The sequence below is a fragment of the Scardinius erythrophthalmus genome (genome assembly GCF_964197995.2).
Source record: "Scardinius erythrophthalmus genome assembly, chromosome: 25".
NCBI lineage: Eukaryota > Metazoa > Chordata > Actinopteri > Cypriniformes > Leuciscidae > Scardinius > Scardinius erythrophthalmus.
This window is the reverse complement of record NC_138245.1, coordinates 2,697,044-2,717,009: the sequence shown is the minus strand read 5'-3', so window position 1 is coordinate 2,717,009 and position 19,966 is coordinate 2,697,044. Positions and strand designations below refer to the sequence as shown.

The 19,966-nt window shown below is 38.1% G+C and overlaps 1 protein-coding gene across 1 annotated transcript in view; it reads right to left on the bottom strand.

Moving 5' to 3' along the window:
* LOC308685820 (uncharacterized protein) overlaps positions 1-19,966 on the bottom strand; it is a 72,577-nt gene that overhangs the window by 2,932 nt on the left and 49,679 nt on the right. The window contains exons 31-45 of the mRNA XM_081357848.1: positions 19,269-19,376; positions 18,827-18,880; positions 18,702-18,755; positions 17,059-17,220; positions 16,065-16,172; positions 15,496-15,603; positions 12,173-12,226; positions 11,982-12,089; positions 10,790-10,843; positions 10,493-10,600; positions 10,332-10,385; positions 5,141-5,248; positions 3,891-4,179; positions 2,663-2,850; positions 2,329-2,571 (exon numbers count right to left, since the gene is read on the bottom strand). Of these exons, the coding sequence (XP_081213974.1) occupies positions 2,329-2,571; positions 2,663-2,850; positions 3,891-4,179; positions 5,141-5,248; positions 10,332-10,385; positions 10,493-10,600; positions 10,790-10,843; positions 11,982-12,089; positions 12,173-12,226; positions 15,496-15,603; positions 16,065-16,172; positions 17,059-17,220; positions 18,702-18,755; positions 18,827-18,880; positions 19,269-19,376 (1,800 nt within the window). The remainder of the gene's footprint in view (positions 1-2,328; positions 2,572-2,662; positions 2,851-3,890; positions 4,180-5,140; positions 5,249-10,331; positions 10,386-10,492; positions 10,601-10,789; positions 10,844-11,981; positions 12,090-12,172; positions 12,227-15,495; positions 15,604-16,064; positions 16,173-17,058; positions 17,221-18,701; positions 18,756-18,826; positions 18,881-19,268; positions 19,377-19,966) is intronic.

The window sequence follows — 19,966 nt, the reverse complement described above, 5'->3', positions numbered from 1 at the left end:
GATGAAAAACGTACCAAGCTCAATGTTCTCTCAACTTTCCGGATTTCTAACACACACTCACAGCGTTCAGCGTGATCTTGCGGCTGTCAGAGCAGAAACTAAAGCTGATGCTCTCCATGTGTTTTTCCGTCGTCTCCGGTCGCGTTTATGTGTAAATTGCACAAGCTTACTTTGCCCATTAGATCGAAAGATCTGAAAAAACACACATTTACCCGCCCATAGACCCTCCCCTCAATGAAATCAGGACAGAAGTGGTCAAAAGTGGACTAATTAAAACACCAGCTGTAAACGGGAATGTGTCTCCCTTGTCTATTTGTGATCCGATCGACCAAAACGCATCTTAATACCAGCTGTAAAACAGGGGCAATGTCACTTAATAATAGTCAGTAATTACATTGATTCAAGTCATTTAAAGGCCGTGACACACCAAGCCGACGTCAAAGAACTAGTGGTGATAAGAACTGACTGTTGTCGCCTCACCTCAGTTAAAAAGCTACGCTTGAACACACCAAATGGATTAAAGGTAACTGTTAACTAATGTGTGCCCTACGCCTCTGTGTAATGAAATAACTGTCGATATCAGCAGGTATCAATAGTCCATATTCTGCATTCAAAAAGGGAAGCCTAAACTAGAACTGCGTATATATAAACCTGATCGCTTTCTTCATTCCAGGCGGCTCATGTTGTTATGAAAATACTCAAGCATTGAAAGATAAGCTCAGGTAAGATGACGTAAAACTAGAACAGCTTTCTGCACCGTCTTGACTTCTTTTTTCGCTTTCATCACTTTCGCTCTTATAGTCATGCACTGACTTGTTCGCGATGCTGAACTGCCAATCAGATTTCCCTCACCGACAACGCCAACAGATGCTGACTCAACATCCTTAATCGGCCAAAATATCCCCCGACGGGGTCTGACAAGTGCCGACAGTGCAGAACACGTGCAAAAACTGGGATGACTGACACTTAACAACGGCCCAACCATGGTGTGTCAGGGCATTAAAGGATTAGTTCACTTTCAAAAAAATGTTTGCTGATAATTTACTCTCCCCGATGTCATCCAAGATATCCATGTCTTTCTTCCTTCAGTCGGAAAGAAATTAAGGTTTTTGAGGAAAACATTCCAGGATTTTTCTCCATATAATGGACTTCAATGGCAACCAACTATACCAATGTTCAAAGAAGGTTCAAATGTCCGTCTCAGTGCAGCTTCAAAGTCTCGACACGATCCCAGTCGAGAAATAAGGGTCTTATCTCGCGAAACGATCGGTCATTTTCTAAAAAAAAAAAATATATATACACTTTTTAACCACAAATGCTGTCTTGTACCATCTCTGAGATGCGCCACGTATTACATCATCACATTGGAAAGGTCATGAAAAATTAAAATTAAAACAAAGATGTCGGACGATTTTGAAGTTGGAGGAAAATAAGGTGGAATTTTTCGCCGTTCCCTACCCTTTTGAACCGGAGTACACAGACAAATAACTTAGATGACGTAATACGTGGCGCATCTCAGAGATGGTACACGACGGGCAATTGTGGTTAAAAAGTATATATATATTTATTTATTTTTTAGAAAATGGCCGATCGTTTCGCGAGATAAGACCTTTATTTCTCGACTGGGATCGTGTCGAGACTTTGAAGCTGCACTGAGACGGACATTTGAACCTTCTTTGAACATTGGTATAGTTGGTTGCCATTGAAGTCCATTATATGGAGAAAAATCCTGGAATGTTTTCCTCAAAAACCTTAATTTCTTTTCGACTAATGAAAGAAAGACATGGATATCTTAGATGACACTGAGTAAATTATCAGCAAAAATTTTTTTAAAGTGAACTAATCCTTTAAGCGTCAAGTAAACCAATATTTCTTGAGTTTGTGAATCACACTGGAATGAAAGCACAACCAGTGAGGACAACAACACTAAGGCCCTGTTTACACCTGGTATTAAGATGTGTTTTGGTTAATCCGATCACAAGTGGACGGCACTGGATACAGGGTAAACGGGGTCTAAAATGTTTTGAGCTTGTCCACTTTTGACCACTTCCAGAGGCAGTCAAAAACGCACTCGACCGGATTTCTTTCGTAATGTAAACGCTCATGTGGTCAAACAGCCACAAAAGACTACCTACTCATTTACTTGTGATCCAATCGACCAAAACACAACTTAATACCAGATGTAAACAGGGCCTGAGGTGCATTATCTACTTACTGCCTTTGTATAATTTTGCATATCAACTTTTACAGGTTACATTCAATTCCAGTATTTTCTTTAAATTCTTGATTCCCAAGCCTATTCAAAAGAGGTCAAAAGCGATTCCTCACCTTGCAACCATCCTCAAGAACACTGTATGTGAAGCGACTGTTGCCCTCCGCTCGGATTTCCACATCATTGGATCCCTGGAGCAGAAGAGCTTTCTTCAGGTTTCCAGTGGCCTCGTCCATATAGGCAATGCTGTTCTTGCAGTGGTATGTGAGGTTCTGCGAGGCCTCTGTGGACAGCAGTCTCAGGAACGTCATCTGAATACTTGCTGTATTAGGAGCCAGATTATCGTCTCCATAGCCAAACTGTGGCAGTGAAAAAGACAAGAGAGTTCATTAGCCAGAGATTATCTAAATCCTAAAGGATTGTTCTGAAAACGGTCCTCAAGAAACTCACATGGAATCCACCATTCATGGCTTCTCCAAACCAAACATGTTTGCGTTCAGAACCCTTGGTAGTCCACCAGTTCTTGCGTGGGATGTTGGTGGGTTTTGGATAGACGCAAGTCTCGCCGGTCTCCATGTTGCAGAACACCTTGATAGCATCAACAGTGCAGCCCTGGTTAGGATCAATCCAGTATTCCCCTAAAGAGAGAGTAAACTTTCTTAACACCAGACACATTTCACCTATACTTTACTAGGCCTCCCACATGAACTCCACTGTTAGGCCGCATTTACACTGCAGGTCTTGATGCCCAATTCTGATTTATTTACTCTATCCGATTTTTTTGACGACCCGCTTACATCTTTTAAAAGTGTATCTGATATCTTTTATAATAATGATATCTATCATTTACACTACACTTGACGAAACAAACGAAAAATAACTTTAAAATATCAAGAAATCAATTTCAATAATACATTGAGTTTAATTTATTGACATGGAATTCATAGAATTTTTTTTAATGAAATAGTTATTATCTTTATATCAAAATCATTATATAGTTCAGTACTTCAAGACAGTGATTATGTTCACAGATCTGCTATAAAACGGTCATGTGGTAGACCTTTTGTTAAGCATGTCAGAGGTTCTGGGTTCGAATCTGCCCTCGTAAAGGTTATGCGTTCATCAGAGATTGTATATCAAGAGCAGGGACATGTTTGTGTGCATTTTATTTTGTGATTTCACTGGAACGAATAGTGTCTCCACAACGGGACTGAAGCATGAGCCGTCGAACACTCAGGATGATTTCAAACGCGACACATTTCAGCGCCAGATCGCCTCTGATTTAACACAAACCAACGAAATTAATACTCTGCTAGTCATCTAGAGATGTTTAATTTGTTATAGATATATCTGTTCTGCGAAATGTTTCAAAAAGTCACTTTTTTCAATGACGTACGATTCGCATTGACGGGAATATCCGATCTGTCCGATTACACAGCAGGCACAAATGCACGTATCCGATTCATATCCGATTTATTTCCACATATGAATGAGGCCTGAAACCGATCTGAGAATATCAGAATCCATGCGCTTTTTTTCCTGCTTGCACGTTCGTGGGTCATATCCAATCTTTGCCACATGGGAGGAAACAAATCGTAATTGGGTCACTTGAACCATGTAGTGTAAAAGCGGCCTTAGTGTCTGGCGTTAACCACACACGCCTCTGACGCTCACTCACCGCTCTTCCAGTCCGGGTGGCAGAGCTTCAGGTCTCTGCAGGTCCGCGCCGGGCTCTTTTTAGTCCCGTCCGGGCTACGAATGTCCTCGACCTGGTTGTTCAGGGATTTCAGAGTGGCATCGACCTCGGCATCGTGCTGATGGTTGCCTTCGGCGGCCTGGTCTGCCCTCATGTACCTCAAGGGATCAGGACCCTTTTCAGGGTTAGAAAGACCAGCAAACGCAGACATGTCGATGCCAGGTCCCGGTGGGCCAGGGAGACCGGGGGGTCCAGGATTTCCAGGCGGGCCCTTTGGAGAAGCATTGTATTTTACAGACACTTATTTACTCTTATGTGACCTTAATTATAAGCAGACTTTTTATCAGAATATTTAAAGTGCCCCTATTATGCTTTTTTGGATTTTTCCTTTCGTGGAGTGTGTAATAGAGCTGTTTGTGAATGTAAAAGGTCTGGAAGGTTTCAAAGTGCAGATAAATGGAGTTTTTGTCTCTCAAAAGAAAGAAGTGATTCTGAACTGAAACGAGTCGTCAGTAACTCCAGTCTCACTTCCTGCTGAATCTGCGTAGGTTTGTAACAGATTTGCATAATGCCAGTCTATGTTCTTCATTGGCTGCCGTGAACAACGTCTACTTTGACCCTCAAACACTGTAGTGTATCTGAGACTGGAAGAGTTTGGTTCGTGTTGTTCATGTGGAGAAGACGCTGTTTTCTGCTGACAGAGCAAATCCACTTTGATGAGATTGATACGGTAAAACCGACGCCATCGTTACTGTTCGTATCACTGTGATCAAGAGCTGAGATTCAGATATGCTAATGAGCTTTTGGTTTCTGACATGGCCACCCAATCACAACAGACTGAGCCATCTGACCAATCAGAGCAGAGCAGCTCTCAGAGAGGCGGGGTTAAGAGACTGAATCTTTAATTGAAGCGTTTCAGACACTGAGAAAAGAGCTGATGCTGCAGTGGAGATTATGAGGAAATTTAAATGTTCTTTTGACCTTGGATGAATGTAAAGTAAACCTATTTTAAGAGATTCCAGTCCCTGTAAAAGAACATAATAGGGGAATATTCCCAACAGCACACATTTTGGGAGTACCCCATATCTAGTCTTTACTAACTGGCTGATCAGTTGAATCAGGTGTTTTTAACTAGGGAGGCAACCCAAATGTGAAGTGTTGGATGTACATCCTGGATACTCCAGGAAGGTTGGGAACCAATGTGTATATCTAGTGTTCGCTTTGGTACTCACGGATGGCCCAGTCTCTCCAGAACGACCACGAGGTCCGGGGGGTCCAATAGGTCCAGGCAAACCATTTGCTCCATCTTTTCCAGCTGGACCAACAGGGCCTGGCGGTCCCTGGAATGAGACAGAAAGTCTGAGTCTCAGCACAGCGTCACCAGTTTGCATAGTCCAAATGTTTCTAATCCTGATCCTGCTGATCTCCAGAGTTTAGGTCCAACCTCCTCCAACCAAGACCTTGATCCGTTGGTTCAAGTGTGTTTGAGGTTGGAGCTAAACTCTGGGTACGTGGTATATTCCCTTATGAAAAGATGATTTATTTCCTATATATGAATGATCAATATACTAAATGGTTTAACAGTATATTTGAAAATATACAAAATAATATATTGTGTTAATATATTACAATATATTGAATAAAACATAAGGAATTGACACTTTTCATTTATTGAAAATACGTGACAATATATTTAATAATATATCATAATGTATGCAATTTTATATTCAGTAATACACTTCATAATATATAGATGTATATGTGATCAGATATGGTACTGCATGTGTAATATATTCCAGATATATTTACTCATGCAGCATAAACACATATATAAAGAAATGTATAAATGTAATATATTTTTTAACCATTTACATTATAAATGTTTCATATTTTCAAGCTAGTTAACATAACCACTAGCACACCCGCATGTACTAAAGTATATATTTTGCAGTATATTCCCATATATTTCTTTTCCGTAAGGGTTCCTGGGTACTAAAGTATATATTTTGCAGAATATTCCCAAATAGTTTTGTTCTGTAAGTATATATTTTGCAGTATATTCCCAAATATTTTTGTTCCGTAAGGGTTCCTGGGTACTAAAGTATATATTTTGCAGTATATTCCCAAATATTTTTGTTCTGTAAGTATATATTTTGCAGTATATTCCCAAATATTTTTGTTCTGTAAGGGTTCCTGGGTACTAAAGTATATATTTTGCAGTATATTCCCAAATATTTTTGTTCCGTAAGGGTTCCTGGGTACTAAAGTATATATTTTGCAATATATTCCCATATATTTCTGTTCTGTAAGGGTTCCTGGGTGCTAAAGTATATATTTTGCAGTATATTCCCATATATTTCTGTTCCGTAAGGGTTCCTGGGTGCTAAAGTATATATTTTGCAGTATATTCCCAAATATTTTTGTTCTGTAAGGGTTCCTGGGTACTAAAGTATATATTTTGCAATATATTCCCATATATTTCTGTTCCGTAAGGGTTCCTGGGTACTAAAGTATATATTTTGCAGTATATTCCCATATATTTCTGTTCTGTAAGGATTTCTGGGTACTAAAGTATATATTTTGCAGTATATTCCCATATATTTCTGTTCTGTAAGGGTTCCTGGGTACTAAAGTATATATTTTGCAGTATATTCCCATATATTTTTGCTCCGTAAGGGTTCCTGGGTACTAAAGTATATATTTTGCAATATATTCCCATATATTTCTGTTCCGTAAGGGTTCCTGGGTACTAAAGTATATATTTTGCAATATATTCCCATATATTTCTGTTCCGTAAGGGTTCCTGGGTACTAAAGTATATATTTTGCAGTATATTCCCATATATTTCTGTTCTGTAAGGATTTCTGGGTACTAAAGTATATATTTTGCAATATATTCCCATATATTTCTGTTCTGTAAGGATTCCTGGGTACTAAAGTATATATTTTGCAATATATTCCCATATATTTCTGTTCCGTAAGGGTTCCTGGGTACTAAAGTATATATTTTTGTTCTGTAAGGGTTCCTGGGTACTAAAGTATATATTTTGCAATATATTCCCATATATTTCTGTTCTGTAAGGATTCCTGGGTACTAAAGTATATATTTTGCAATATATTCCCATATATTTCTGTTCTGTAAGGGTTCCTGGGTACTAAAGTATATATTTTGCAATATATTCCCATATATTTCTGTTCTGTAAGGGTTCCTGGGTACTAAAGTATATATTTTGCAGTATATTCCCAAATATTTTTGTTCTGTAAGTATATATTTTGCAGTATATTCCCAAATATTTTTGTTCTGTAAGGGTTCCTGGGTACTAAAGTATATATTTTGCAGTATATTCCCAAATATTTTTGTTCTGTAAGGGTTCCTGGGTACTAAAGTATATATTTTGCAGTATATTCCCATATATTTCTGTTCTGTAAGGGTTCCTGGGTACTAAAGTATATATTTTGCAGTATATTCCCATATATTTTTGCTCCGTAAGGGTTCCTGGGTGCTAAAGTATATATTTTGCAATATATTCCCATATATTTCTGTTCCGTAAGGGTTCCTGGGTACTAAAGTATATATATTTTGCAATATATTCCCATATATTTCTGTTCCGTAAGGGTTCCTGGGTACTAAAGTATATATATTTTGCAATATATTCCCATATATTTTTGTTCCGTAAGGGTTCCTGGGTACTAAAGTATATATTTTGCAGTATATTCCCATATATTTCTGTTCCGTAAGGGTTCCTGGGTACTAAAGTATATATATTTTGCAATATATTCCCATATATTTTTGTTCCGTAAGGGTTCCTGGGTACTAAAGTATATATTTTGCAGTATATTCCCATATATTTCTGTTCTGTAAGGATTTCTGGGTACTAAAGTATATATTTTGCAGTATATTCCCATATATTTTTGTTCTGTAAGGGTTCCTGGGTACTAAAGTATATATTTTGCAATATATTCCCATATATTTCTGTTCTGTAAGGATTCCTGGGTACTAAAGTATATATTTTGCAATATATTCCCATATATTTCTGTTCTGTAAGGGTTCCTGGGTACTAAAGTATATATTTTGCAATATATTCCCATATATTTCTGTTCTGTAAGGGTTCCTGGGTACTAAAGTATATATTTTGCAGTATATTCCCATATATTTCTGTTCTGTAAGGATTCCTGGGTACTAAAGTATATATTTTGCAATATATTCCCATATATTTCTGTTCCGTAAGGGTTCCTGGGTGCTAAAGTATATATTTTGCAATATATTCCCATATATTTCTGTTCCGTAAGGGTTCCTGGGTACTAAAGTATATATTTTGCAGTATATTCCCATATATTTCTGTTCTGTAAGGGTTCCTGGGTACTAAAGTATATATTTTGCAATATATTCCCATATATTTTTGTTCTGTAAGGATTCCTGGGTACTAAAGTATATATTTTGCAATATATTCCCATATATTTCTGTTCTGTAAGGATTCCTGGGTACTAAAGTATATATTTTGCAATATATTCCCATATATTTCTGTTCTGTAAGGGTTCCTGGGTACTAAAGTATATATTTTGCAATATATTCCCATATATTTCTGTTCTGTAAGGGTTCCTGGGTACTAAAGTATATATTTTGCAGTATATTCCCAAATATTTTTGTTCTGTAAGTATATATTTTGCAGTATATTCCCAAATATTTTTGTTCTGTAAGGGTTCCTGGGTACTAAAGTATATATTTTGCAGTATATTCCCATATATTTCTGTTCCGTAAGGGTTCCTGGGTACTAAAGTATATATTTTGCAGTATATTCCCAAATATTTTTGTTCTGTAAGGGTTCCTGGGTACTAAAGTATATATTTTGCAGTATATTCCCATATATTTTTGCTCCGTAAGGGTTCCTGGGTGCTAAAGTATATATTTTGCAATATATTCCCATATATTTCTGTTCCGTAAGGGTTCCTGGGTACTAAAGTATATATTTTGCAATATATTCCCATATATTTCTGTTCCGTAAGGGTTCCTGGGTACTAAAGTATATATTTTGCAATATATTCCCATATATTTCTGTTCTGTAAGGGTTCCTGGGTACTAAAGTATATATTTTGCAATATATTCCCATATATTTCTGTTCCGTAAGGGTTCCTGGGTACTAAAGTATATATTTTGCAGTATATGCCCATATATTTTTGTTCCGTAAGGGTTCCTGGGTACTAAAGTATATATTTTGCAGTATATTCCCATATATTTCTGTTCCGTAAGGGTTCCTGGGTACTAAAGTATATATTTTGCAGTATATGCCCATATATTTTTGTTCTGTAAGGATTTCTGGGTACTAAAGTATATATTTTGCAGTATATTCCCATATATTTTTGTTCTGTAAGGGTTCCTGGGTACTAAAGTATATATTTTGCAATATATTCCCATATATTTCTGTTCTGTAAGGATTCCTGGGTACTAAAGTATATATTTTACAATATATTCCCATATATTTCTGTTCTGTAAGGGTTCCTGGGTACTAAAGTATATATTTTGCAATATATTCCCATATATTTCTGTTCCGTAAGGGTTCCTGGGTACTAAAGTATATATTTTGCAGTATATGCCCATATATTTTTGTTCCGTAAGGATTCCTGGGTACTAAAGTATATATTTTGCAGTATATTCCCATATATTTCTGTTCTGTAAGGGTTCCTGGGTACTAAAGTATATATTTTGCAATATATTCCCATATATTTCTGTTCTGTAAGGATTCCTGGGTACAAAAGTATATATTTTGCAGTATAATCCCATATATTTTTGTTCTGTAAGGATTCCTGGGTACTAAAGTATATATTTTGCAGTATAATCCCATATATTTTTGTTCCGTAAGGGTTCCTGGGTACTAAAGTATATATTTTGCAATATATTCCCATATATTTCTGTTCTGTAAGGATTCCTGGGTACAAAAGTATATATTTTGCAGTATAATCCCATATATTTTTGTTCTGTAAGGATTCCTGGGTACTAAAGTATATATTTTGCAGTATAATCCCATATATTTTTGTTCTGTAAGGATTCCTGGGTACTAAAGTATATATTTTGCAGTATATTCCCATATATTTCTGTTCTGTAAGGATTCCTGGGTACTAAAGTATATATTTTACAATATATTCCCATATATTTCTGTTCTGTAAGGGTTCCTGGGTACTAAAGTATATATTTTGCAGTATATTCCCATATATTTCTGTTCTGTAAGGGTTCCTGGGTACTAAAGTATATATTTTGCAGTATATTCCCATATATTTCTGTTCTGTAAGGATTCCTGGGTACTAAAGTATATATTTTGCAGTATAATCCCATATATTTTTGTTCTGTAAGGATTCCTGGGTACTAAAGTATATATTTTGCAGTATAATCCCATATATTTTTGTTCCGTAAGGGTTCCTAGGTACATACTCTTGCTCCACCGGGTCCAGAAGGTCCAGAAGCACCTTGGTCACCAGGTTGACCCTGTGTGTGGATTGTACAGATGTCTTTGAGTTATCGTATCACATCTTACCACAGTATTTGTATGCAAAATGCTTTAGTTCAAATGTCACAAATAAATATCAACTTACAGGAGGCCCGGGCAGACCTTGAAGACCGGTGAAACCTCGGTGTCCTTTCTGTCCTCTCTCACCTGAATCTCCACCTTCTCCCTTATCTCCACGCGGTCCTTGTGGTCCCTGTGATTAATGGACATGGGCATTGCAACCGCACATTAATTCTACATTGAATTTTATGCATACATTGACACATTGCCACCTGAAAGCAGAAGTTGAGTTTCAGCACTTGAATTTTTATAACTGGCGCAAAATAAATAAAGCAAGGAAAAGTCCAAAGTGTTATTAACGTGTGACAAGAAAAGTACTTACAGGCATTCCCCGAGCTCCTGCGGGCCCCGGAGGTCCAGAAGGTCCTTTAGGTCCCTGTAGTTAAATGTAATTAGTGTGTCAAACATGTTCATCTTTTGGCTTAAAATCATCTTTTTAAAGTCATAAATCCTTTTTTTCCCCTTATTATTTTCCAGCACTACACTGGGCAGTGCAAGACTTATGCTTTACAGCCTTTTAGTATGTATTAACGACAGCTTTAAAGTCCCCCTGTGGTGAAAAAACAGCTTTTAATGTTGTTTATGTGTCTATGTGGTGTTTTTAATATGCTTTAAGACAAAGCATGTGTAAATTCATAAGTCGACACCGTTGCTGAGTATTTCCTCCTTAAAACTGCAGTGAACCAAAGACAGTCTCAAAAACACGCTTTGAAATCGCTGGTGTTTCTGACGTCACAAACTACCTTGTAACCAATCAGATCAACGTGTGATCGTCAACCAGTGGATCTCTGAGCTGAGCGAGTGAGTGGAGGCGGGACTCATTTGCATTTTCATAGAAACGCATATACTAAATGAGGTACGGGTGTCGAGTTACATTCAAGATATTTTAAGGCATGAAGACATTTTTTTAAAGGGAAAAACGGTTAAATATGTAATTTTGGTGATCAAAGATGAGTTTTAAGAGATAAAATGATTGACTACAGGGGGACTTTAAGTTGCTATACAACTTTCCAGATGCAACATCACATTTAAAGGGAAATTCAACTAAGAAAGCTTGGAATGTCTCAAGACTCATTTTGATTTATGTTTTATAGCGTTTATAGTGCATTAAAGCCACTCATACACATTCCACCCAATTGAGAAACAATACATCGGTATCGGTGCTGAACAGAATCTCAAGGTCGATCCTTAAACTAGTACACAAAATTGCTGATTTATGGCTAATTTGGCTTAGAAAATTCTTTAATCCAGTGATATATTAAAAAAAAAATTTTTTTTATTAATTTCAAGCTGTGAACATTTAACAAAATTCCACCCTGTTATGTATAAGCCTACATTGTTAGTAAAGAACTATTTCAGGGCTAATTTTGTACGTATCAGATGATATCAGCCAATCCTTTAAAGTGTACTCTTCAATAAAACAAACCCTTTCCTCGACACAATGTTCCAGACTAATAAGCTAATGTTTGGTCATTTCTTCAACACAAATAACAGAGCTCTAGAAATCTACTTACAGCCTCTCCTCGGTCTCCCTGTTTTCCAGTGGGTCCGACCGGACCAGGAGCCCCAGAACCGCCCGGAGCACCGGGAGCGCCAGCAGGACCAGTGTCACCTCGGTCACCCTGAACAGAACATCCACAGCCAGTCAGAGAGTGCAACACACACCGGAAAACACTCTGTGATGCACGAACACTACATCTCACACCTTTATTCCTGCAGAACCATCTCGGCCAGGAGGACCATCAGATCCAGGGTTGCCCTGAAAAACAATATATAATGTTACAGTTTTTCTCGATTGCTTAAACACATTTCTTGAAGCTATGCCCCGTATTCTCAAAACTATAAACACAAATCCATAACGTCTCACCCAATTCTCCAAACATCCTATTTTCAGGTCAAAATGAAGCTCTACACTCAAAACCGTTCACTCTTGCTGAAAAACCAAACTTTGCCCTCAGACAGGACACACAAGCCCTCAAAATCACACACACTACAACATAGTCTAACACACTGGTGCAATAAATTCAAAACAACATTTCCAAAACTGGTAAGTTATGTTGCTTGTGGTTTCCCCCCTCACAAACCTTTTCACATGATGAACACAAAAGACACAACCAGTGGATACATTGGCACATTTTTATTCATACACAGAAAACACACACACACACATTTTTTTCCTGTTTTACTTTTTTTTACTCTCTCCTCTAATTGTTTTTATATTTACTTACAGTAAGATGTGTGTGACCAACATATGACAGTAAAAGAGCACACACAAACCATATTCTAATATGGAATTCGAATTGTATTGGAATGGTAAAGAGTGTTGGGACGTAACAGGAGGGCCTCCACTCAAGGATACAATAATGGATACGTCTAAGAATGTATATGATATGTATATTTCAACCACATATGGTTGAAATACCATCATTTGCCTAGAAAGATAACATTCTGGGAGTCAAGACTATAAAGGAGAAAGGATGCCCTCCCTTCACTGTCACACTCTGCAGCCACTCTGTGTGACTGTACGACTGCTGGCCTTTTCTTGCAAGAAAATAAACCTCATCAAAGACTATTGGAAATGTTTGTCTCTTATTCAATGATAGAATTGTGTTTGCCACCACTCCTCCCTGAAGGTTCTCGAGGTGACGGTAAAGCAACTCAAATTTGGCCTTACTCGTAGCCCAGCCTCCCTCATAGTCATACCATTGATAAAGACATGGGCAACTAGAGTGGCTTGAATTTCATCTGAGACTGCTTGTCTTCTTGCCCTTGCCCTTCCTCCTCCTCATTCTTATCCCTCTTCCTTCATGTCTTTCTGGATCTATTGTTCCAAAACGCAATAAACTGAACTGGGCCCTTTTATATATCTATTGAAGTTCTGATTGATGTGTGTTAAATTTTGACTCTTAGTGTTTCCACTTGGGTAATTGTGTGCTAACTGAGCTGAAGCTGTGCTGACTTGAGTGAACAATATTGAATGCTAGTGCTTTCTAAATGACAACATGGTCTAAGCAATGAGAAATGAAGGGATTTGTGTGTAGAGTTTTGCAGTGACAGTTCAACAAATCTGACTCATGTGTCAAAACAGGGAATAGTGTTCATAGTTTAGCGAAATGGGTGTGCTTTTTGATAAATGGCGTTATGGTTTTGAAATTTTAGTTCAAAAGCCTGGTTATAGTGTTTAAGCAATCGAGAAAAACTGTAAACTCACCATGAGCTCTTGTACAGTATGTATTGTTTATGCTACCAATACAATCAATGCATTTGCCTAATCTCAATTTGTTGTTTTCTTTCAGCAAAGAATCTTCAATAAACTGAACAAATCTGTGAGAGAGTACAATATAAACTGGGAAAATTCAGTGATGATATGAAATCAGTGACGGTTATAGAGGATGCTCTGAGATCCACGTGGATCTACTCTACAAGCCTTGACTGGCAAAAGATGCCACATGATCTTCGGTATGTCCTTGACAATGTTGGGAAATTGATTAACCTCCTCAAAGCATTCATATTTTTCAGTCATGTGACCAGCACAGACATCCAACGAACTGCAGCACAGGCCTGTCAATCACGTAAAAACTGGCTCTTAATGGTATTTTTTCCACATTTTATGTGAAGAATTGGAAGCGCATTACAAAACAGTAGCTTTTGTGCGCCAAGTCCACTAGCTGTGAGTTCTCCTATTGTGAGAAAGGTTTTTCTGTCAAATGTTCAATCCCCACTGGCACAGCACAAGAGCAAAGGTTGGCTTGTTTTAACATACTTAATACATCATTGCAGGGGAGAGATTACAATGCATTTTCTGCACATGAGCAAATCTTGAATGTTGTCTCCATGTGGAGAAGGGATGCGTGGACATGCAAGAGGCAGCGCTGTTGGGGATCACTATGCAACTTTTGGTTGCTGAACGCCTAAGAATGCCTAGCTTAACAATTCCTGCATTAGTTTTCACATTTTTGAACAAAAAGTAAAAAAAAAAATAAAAAAAAAAGTTCCTTCTTCTTCCTTCTCATAGCATGCTGTCCAACACTATATCTGGATCATTAATTGGTCTTGGCTTGATCATGTGATCTATGTAACCATGTGACTTCAATAGTTAAAATGGCTCCTGCACTTAGCATTGTAAGTTTGGCATTGAAAAAGGTCGCATGTGACCGAAACATTTGCCTTTTTTTTCCTCAGTAAAAGCATTTGACTTTATCTCGCTTTTTGACATATTTTGTCTTTTGTGGAGTGTGCGGACTTTTCTGAAGTGCCTCTGAACAAAAAGTACAGCAGAGTTTCTCCAGTCGGTTGTCGGTTGTGAAAGTGAGCACTTTGAGCACAGAATGGAGGCCGATCTGAATGTGATTGGCTGAAGTGCAGCATGTTCTTACATACAGGTTTGATTAAATATTACAAGGTCCAAAAACTGAGCGAAATTATATATGCATCGACAAATTATTCATGATAAGATAAAAAAAATGCATTGGGGTTTTAAAGGACTTCATTGTATTAAGGATTTATTGTAAGGATTTTAACAGTGGGCATTCGAGTGGGATCCAGATGTGGGCTGATCCAGCTGCTTTTGTACTGTATAAAGTGCTATATATATAAATAAACCCACTGTGGCAGCAACTGTAGATGATGCAAACAGAACATTCAGAACTGGGCCACTTGATCTGGTGTAAAATAACTGCTATTGTTGGTCATGTCCCAAATTATCATGTAACTCTTTCTGTTGGTTTCGAATTTCAGAAACTGATCAATAAGATCAAAGATTGAAGCATAACTCTTTTACATTCAAATCTGCTACCATCTTTACTAAATCAAAGTCGTTGAAATATTGTGTAGCTAAAATTATATTAGCCTCTTCATCTGAAAAATATAATTCAGGTGCGGCCTCAACAGTGTGAGATCCCAAAACGTTTGCATACATTTTTATTGGTTGATTTTAATGATGGTGTCGGAGGAAATCATCAGGGTTGTTGATTTTACTGGTTGATTTTAAGGGTTGTACCGTAGTAAATCCCCAGGGTTGTACCGTACCTCTCTCCCGGGTTCTCCAGCGGCTCCGGTCAGTCCCGGTGATCCCACAGGTCCAGGCGGCCCACGGTCTCCAGATCCACCAGGAGCTCCTTGTTTCCCAGGCTCACCCTGTGATGGGCATTCATGAATGCCATTTAGTTACTTTTACCAATGTTAGCTTTGCATTTGGCCATATAACATTTGTCCTTTGATATTTATTAATTCTTTCCCCGCCATTGCGGAATTTTCCATTATTTATGGCACAATGCTTCCCTGCCATTGACATTTTTTGGCAGAAAAAGTGCATCCATATCTTGCAGCTGTGGGTTTTACAATGCATTTACTGCAAAGGCATGGGTTTCACTGGCTGATCATCAAACATGAAAAGCTTTCTGATACTTTTATCAGTTTGTCATTTTCACTGGAAACTCAACAGCTGGCAAAGTATGATTACATAAAGTCCACCTGAAAGGAAAATCTGATAAAAAGCTGATGACTGACACGGATTCCCCTGTCACTTTTCCATCATAAATGTTGATGTATTTTCATCATTAGGACAGTTAATGTCCGTGTGTTTCTGTGAGACTCACAGAGGGTCCAGGAAGACCAGGGAAACCTCTTTCTCCACGCTGTCCCGGGAGTCCAACAATCCCTCGCTGACCAGCCAAACCCTGAGGACCTGCCGGCCCATCCGGACCCTGGAGCGGGACAGAAGTGAAACACACAATCATACATCGCAACTCACAATCAAAGGCTGTGAACTGTATCAAAATGTGAACTTCTTATTTTATTTTATGTTTTAGTCTTGTTCTAGATTTCCTGTAATGTGTTTATTATTATTATTTTTTTATATTCATTCATTATTTTGTTTTATTTTATTGTTTTAATGCTCAAGCAAATGCCAATAAATATATTTTGGGGAAAAAAAACTATCAAACCTAAAACTGGGAATATACAGTGAAACCAAAAATTATTCAGACACCAGATATAATTTTTGATATATTTTTACCAGTGTGTGCAAGACACTATAGTTAATTTATGTAAGTGAGGAGAGCAAAATAAAGTCAACTGTGACATATTATACCCAATAATTCTTCATACAGTGACATTTGGGACCAAAAATGATTTGGACACTTTGTCCTGATCATGTTTTGCTGAAGTGTTTTTTCTTTAATTGCTAGTGCGACCTTTTTACACACAGACTGAACAAAATGAAGCATTGCTTGGTGATTGGTTGAGCTAAACTGGTATTATCTAATTGTGTAGTTAAATTTAACAGCTGACAGATATTCAGCATAATTAATTTGTGAGACATGATTTGATTTGATAACTCTGAGTTTTTCCTCATTTTATTACCATTTTCTAAACTATAGCAAATAAACTGTGATAATGTGAGAAATGTTGAAGGTGTCTGAATGAATTTGGGTTTGACTGTACTCTGTATGGTTTCTCTTGATTTATCAGTGTGTTTGAGGCACAGGAGCTTGTCAAGTACAAGTTTAATTGCAGTCATGGGTAAGTTATTACTGAGGTCAAAGTTGAGAAAAACAGCCACGTTTAATGAGATCCAGTAAAGCTACATACGTGAGGACCGTCTTCTCCAGGATCTCCCTTCTCACCAGGAGGACCAGCTGATCCACGTAACCCAGCGTCTCCGGGTCTTCCAGGAGGACCGCCGTCTCCACGAACACCCTTCGGACCATCTTTACCAGGAGGACCAGCAGGACCAGAGGGACCCGGGTTACCCTGAGAACGGACATTAAAGGTGCAGTCTGTAAGATTGACAGCTAGTGGTCGAAATAGGTACTGCAGTTCAAATGAAAAGTATCAGAGATTGTTGTTGATTGCACAAACATATTTAACCTATTTTTATATATATATATATATATATATAAAACAGTTATGTCCGGTCGAATGATGTATTAATTAGCTTCAGATTGGATTGTGTTGGTAATAGGCACTTACCTAACGCTAAAAGATGTTTCGTGCCTCTAACAAGTGCGTTCGATCTTCTCTCTGATCTGATGGTGTGTGTGAAACACTTGAGTTTTGCCACAGACTCGTCCCAGTGTCTAGAACGCAACTGATGCTTTTTCAAGCGTCTCCATACTTAAAAAAACGCGGTAAACTACTTTTAAACAGGAAATTATGAAATATTTAGGTACATATTTACAGCGGGTCTATTCACACAGGAATAGTATCACCTGAGGTCATTTTTCCGGACCTTTTTACTGACGGTAAAATTCGCCATAATCTTTAATGACATTGTCCATAATGATTCGGACGGGACTAAAATCACAGAGAAGCTCTGGTAATAATTACTTTACCCCACCTCTCCATGTTAAACTAGTCCCGTCTGGATAGGGCTTAAGTTAATGAGTTGATTTATCTGTGTTTTAATATGCTATCGTTCATAGAGATTTTTAGATGGATATCGAGGCTTTTTAGGTTGTGTGGAATCTGCAATCTCTGACCAGGTTTGTTCTCTGTGTTTCCCGCCAACTGGCATCCAGGGGTGTCGCAATACTATTGGGTGAACTGGCAGTGGGCGGAGTCTCAGACCAAAAAAAAAAAAACGACTGACAACATGGAACGTGTAAAATAATAAATAAAATATCTGGCTGTAGAAGTGTTTTTCAGAGAAACGAGTATGTGAACTTAGCATGTTTCCTAAATATCTGCAAACATATTATGGTATTTTTACGCTTTAGTGGAGCACCTTTAACATGTTCTCATGTAGAAACTGTTAGTAAACACACAAAGTTACTTCACACACTCTTCATATCACAGTCCTGCAGAGATGACAGAATACACTCACATCTGCTGTCCTGCGGTGAAGCATGAGCGTTTTAGCGTTTTAGCCCAAACATATAATAGTGAGAGAGAGCGACCTGGACCATCAGTGAATGAGGAGATACTCTGCTCAATAAAATGATCCTGTCAGAAGAATTGAGCGATAACTTTATTATTTATTTCTCTGTCTGTATCGTCTCAGTGAGCTTTAGTGAGGGTTTACGCATGCGCAGTAAAGGGGAATTTAGTGTTTTCAGGCGTTTTTCTAAAGTTTCTCATCCACACTGAAACACTTGGAAACGCTGTGTGGACATAGAGCGTTTTTAAACGAAAACGCGGTTTTCAAATGTATCCGGATTAATGTAGACGTAGCCCAAATGTTGTACAGTGAACTATTTTTATCTCTTAGTGAACAGGTCCATTGATTTACTTACATTGGGTCCAGGAGGTCCGACTCTACCGGCGGCTCCAGGGAAACCGGTGGCACCCTGCAATAATCATTAAAAAAATTAAATTCATGATCTACATTCACAAAGAACACCCTTTGGTTTGCACTTACAGGAGGTCCTTGAGCACCACGAGCCCCTTTCGGTCCAGACACACCAGTGGGTCCCTATAACCAAAGCAGGAATAAACAATATGAAGAAATTTACATTTACATTTAATCATTTAGCAGACGCTTTAATCCAAAGTGACTTACAAATGAGAACAATAGAAGCAATCAGACCAACAAGAAGGCAACAGTATACGAACGCTGTAACAAGTCTCAGTTAGTCTAGCACAGCTCACATAGCATGTTTTTTCTTTTTTAAATCAGAAAAACAAAACAAATAGAATAGTATAGAACAGAAAAGGTAAGTGCTTGTATTAATTGGTCAGGTGCTGACGTAAAAGATGTGTCTTTAGACATTTTTTGAAAATGAATTGAAATATGGTATTGAAATAGAAATACTATCGAACAACAGAACTGTATTAAAGCAAATGAAACTGGCCTATGTTACCTGAGGACCTGGAGATCCAGAAGGCCCCTGAGGGCCCGGGGCACCAGCATCACCCTTCTGTCCACCTTCACCCTGCTCTCCTTTAAGCCCAGGCTGTCCATCTGCACCCTAACACACCAAATAACACATTTAACAATCAATAGCAATATTAAAGAGCACCTATTCTGCTTGTTTCCATGTTCATCTGTGTTTAGTGTGTAATGTTGCTGTTAGATCATGAAAAGCTCCAGTTCTTCTCTATATGAGTGTCAGTGTTTCTGAACTCCTGAAACGCCTCCATTGTAGTCTTGAGATTCTTCCGGGAACAAACACGTCACAATATTCCTCATTATAATAATGAATACGCAGAATAAAGGGGCGGGGCCTGGTTGAGTTATTTAGTAGTGTGTTAAACTGGTGGTTATGGAAAGGGGCGGGACATTTCCCAAACACACTCGAAGCGCTCGACCAATCACAACACACTGCTCCAGCCGACCAATCAGAGCACAGTGTGCTGTTCAGAAGGAGGGGCTTCATAGAGACAGGAACTAAACAGAGCGTTACTGACAGACTGGGAAGAGAGGAGCCGCAACAATGGGGAATATGAGGAGAATAATCAACATTCAAGCAGGAAAACCTGATCTAGTAGAGCCGGAAACAACATCAAGACTGTAAAAGGGCCTAATATGGCCTCTTTAATAATAATGAACTCTTAGTGC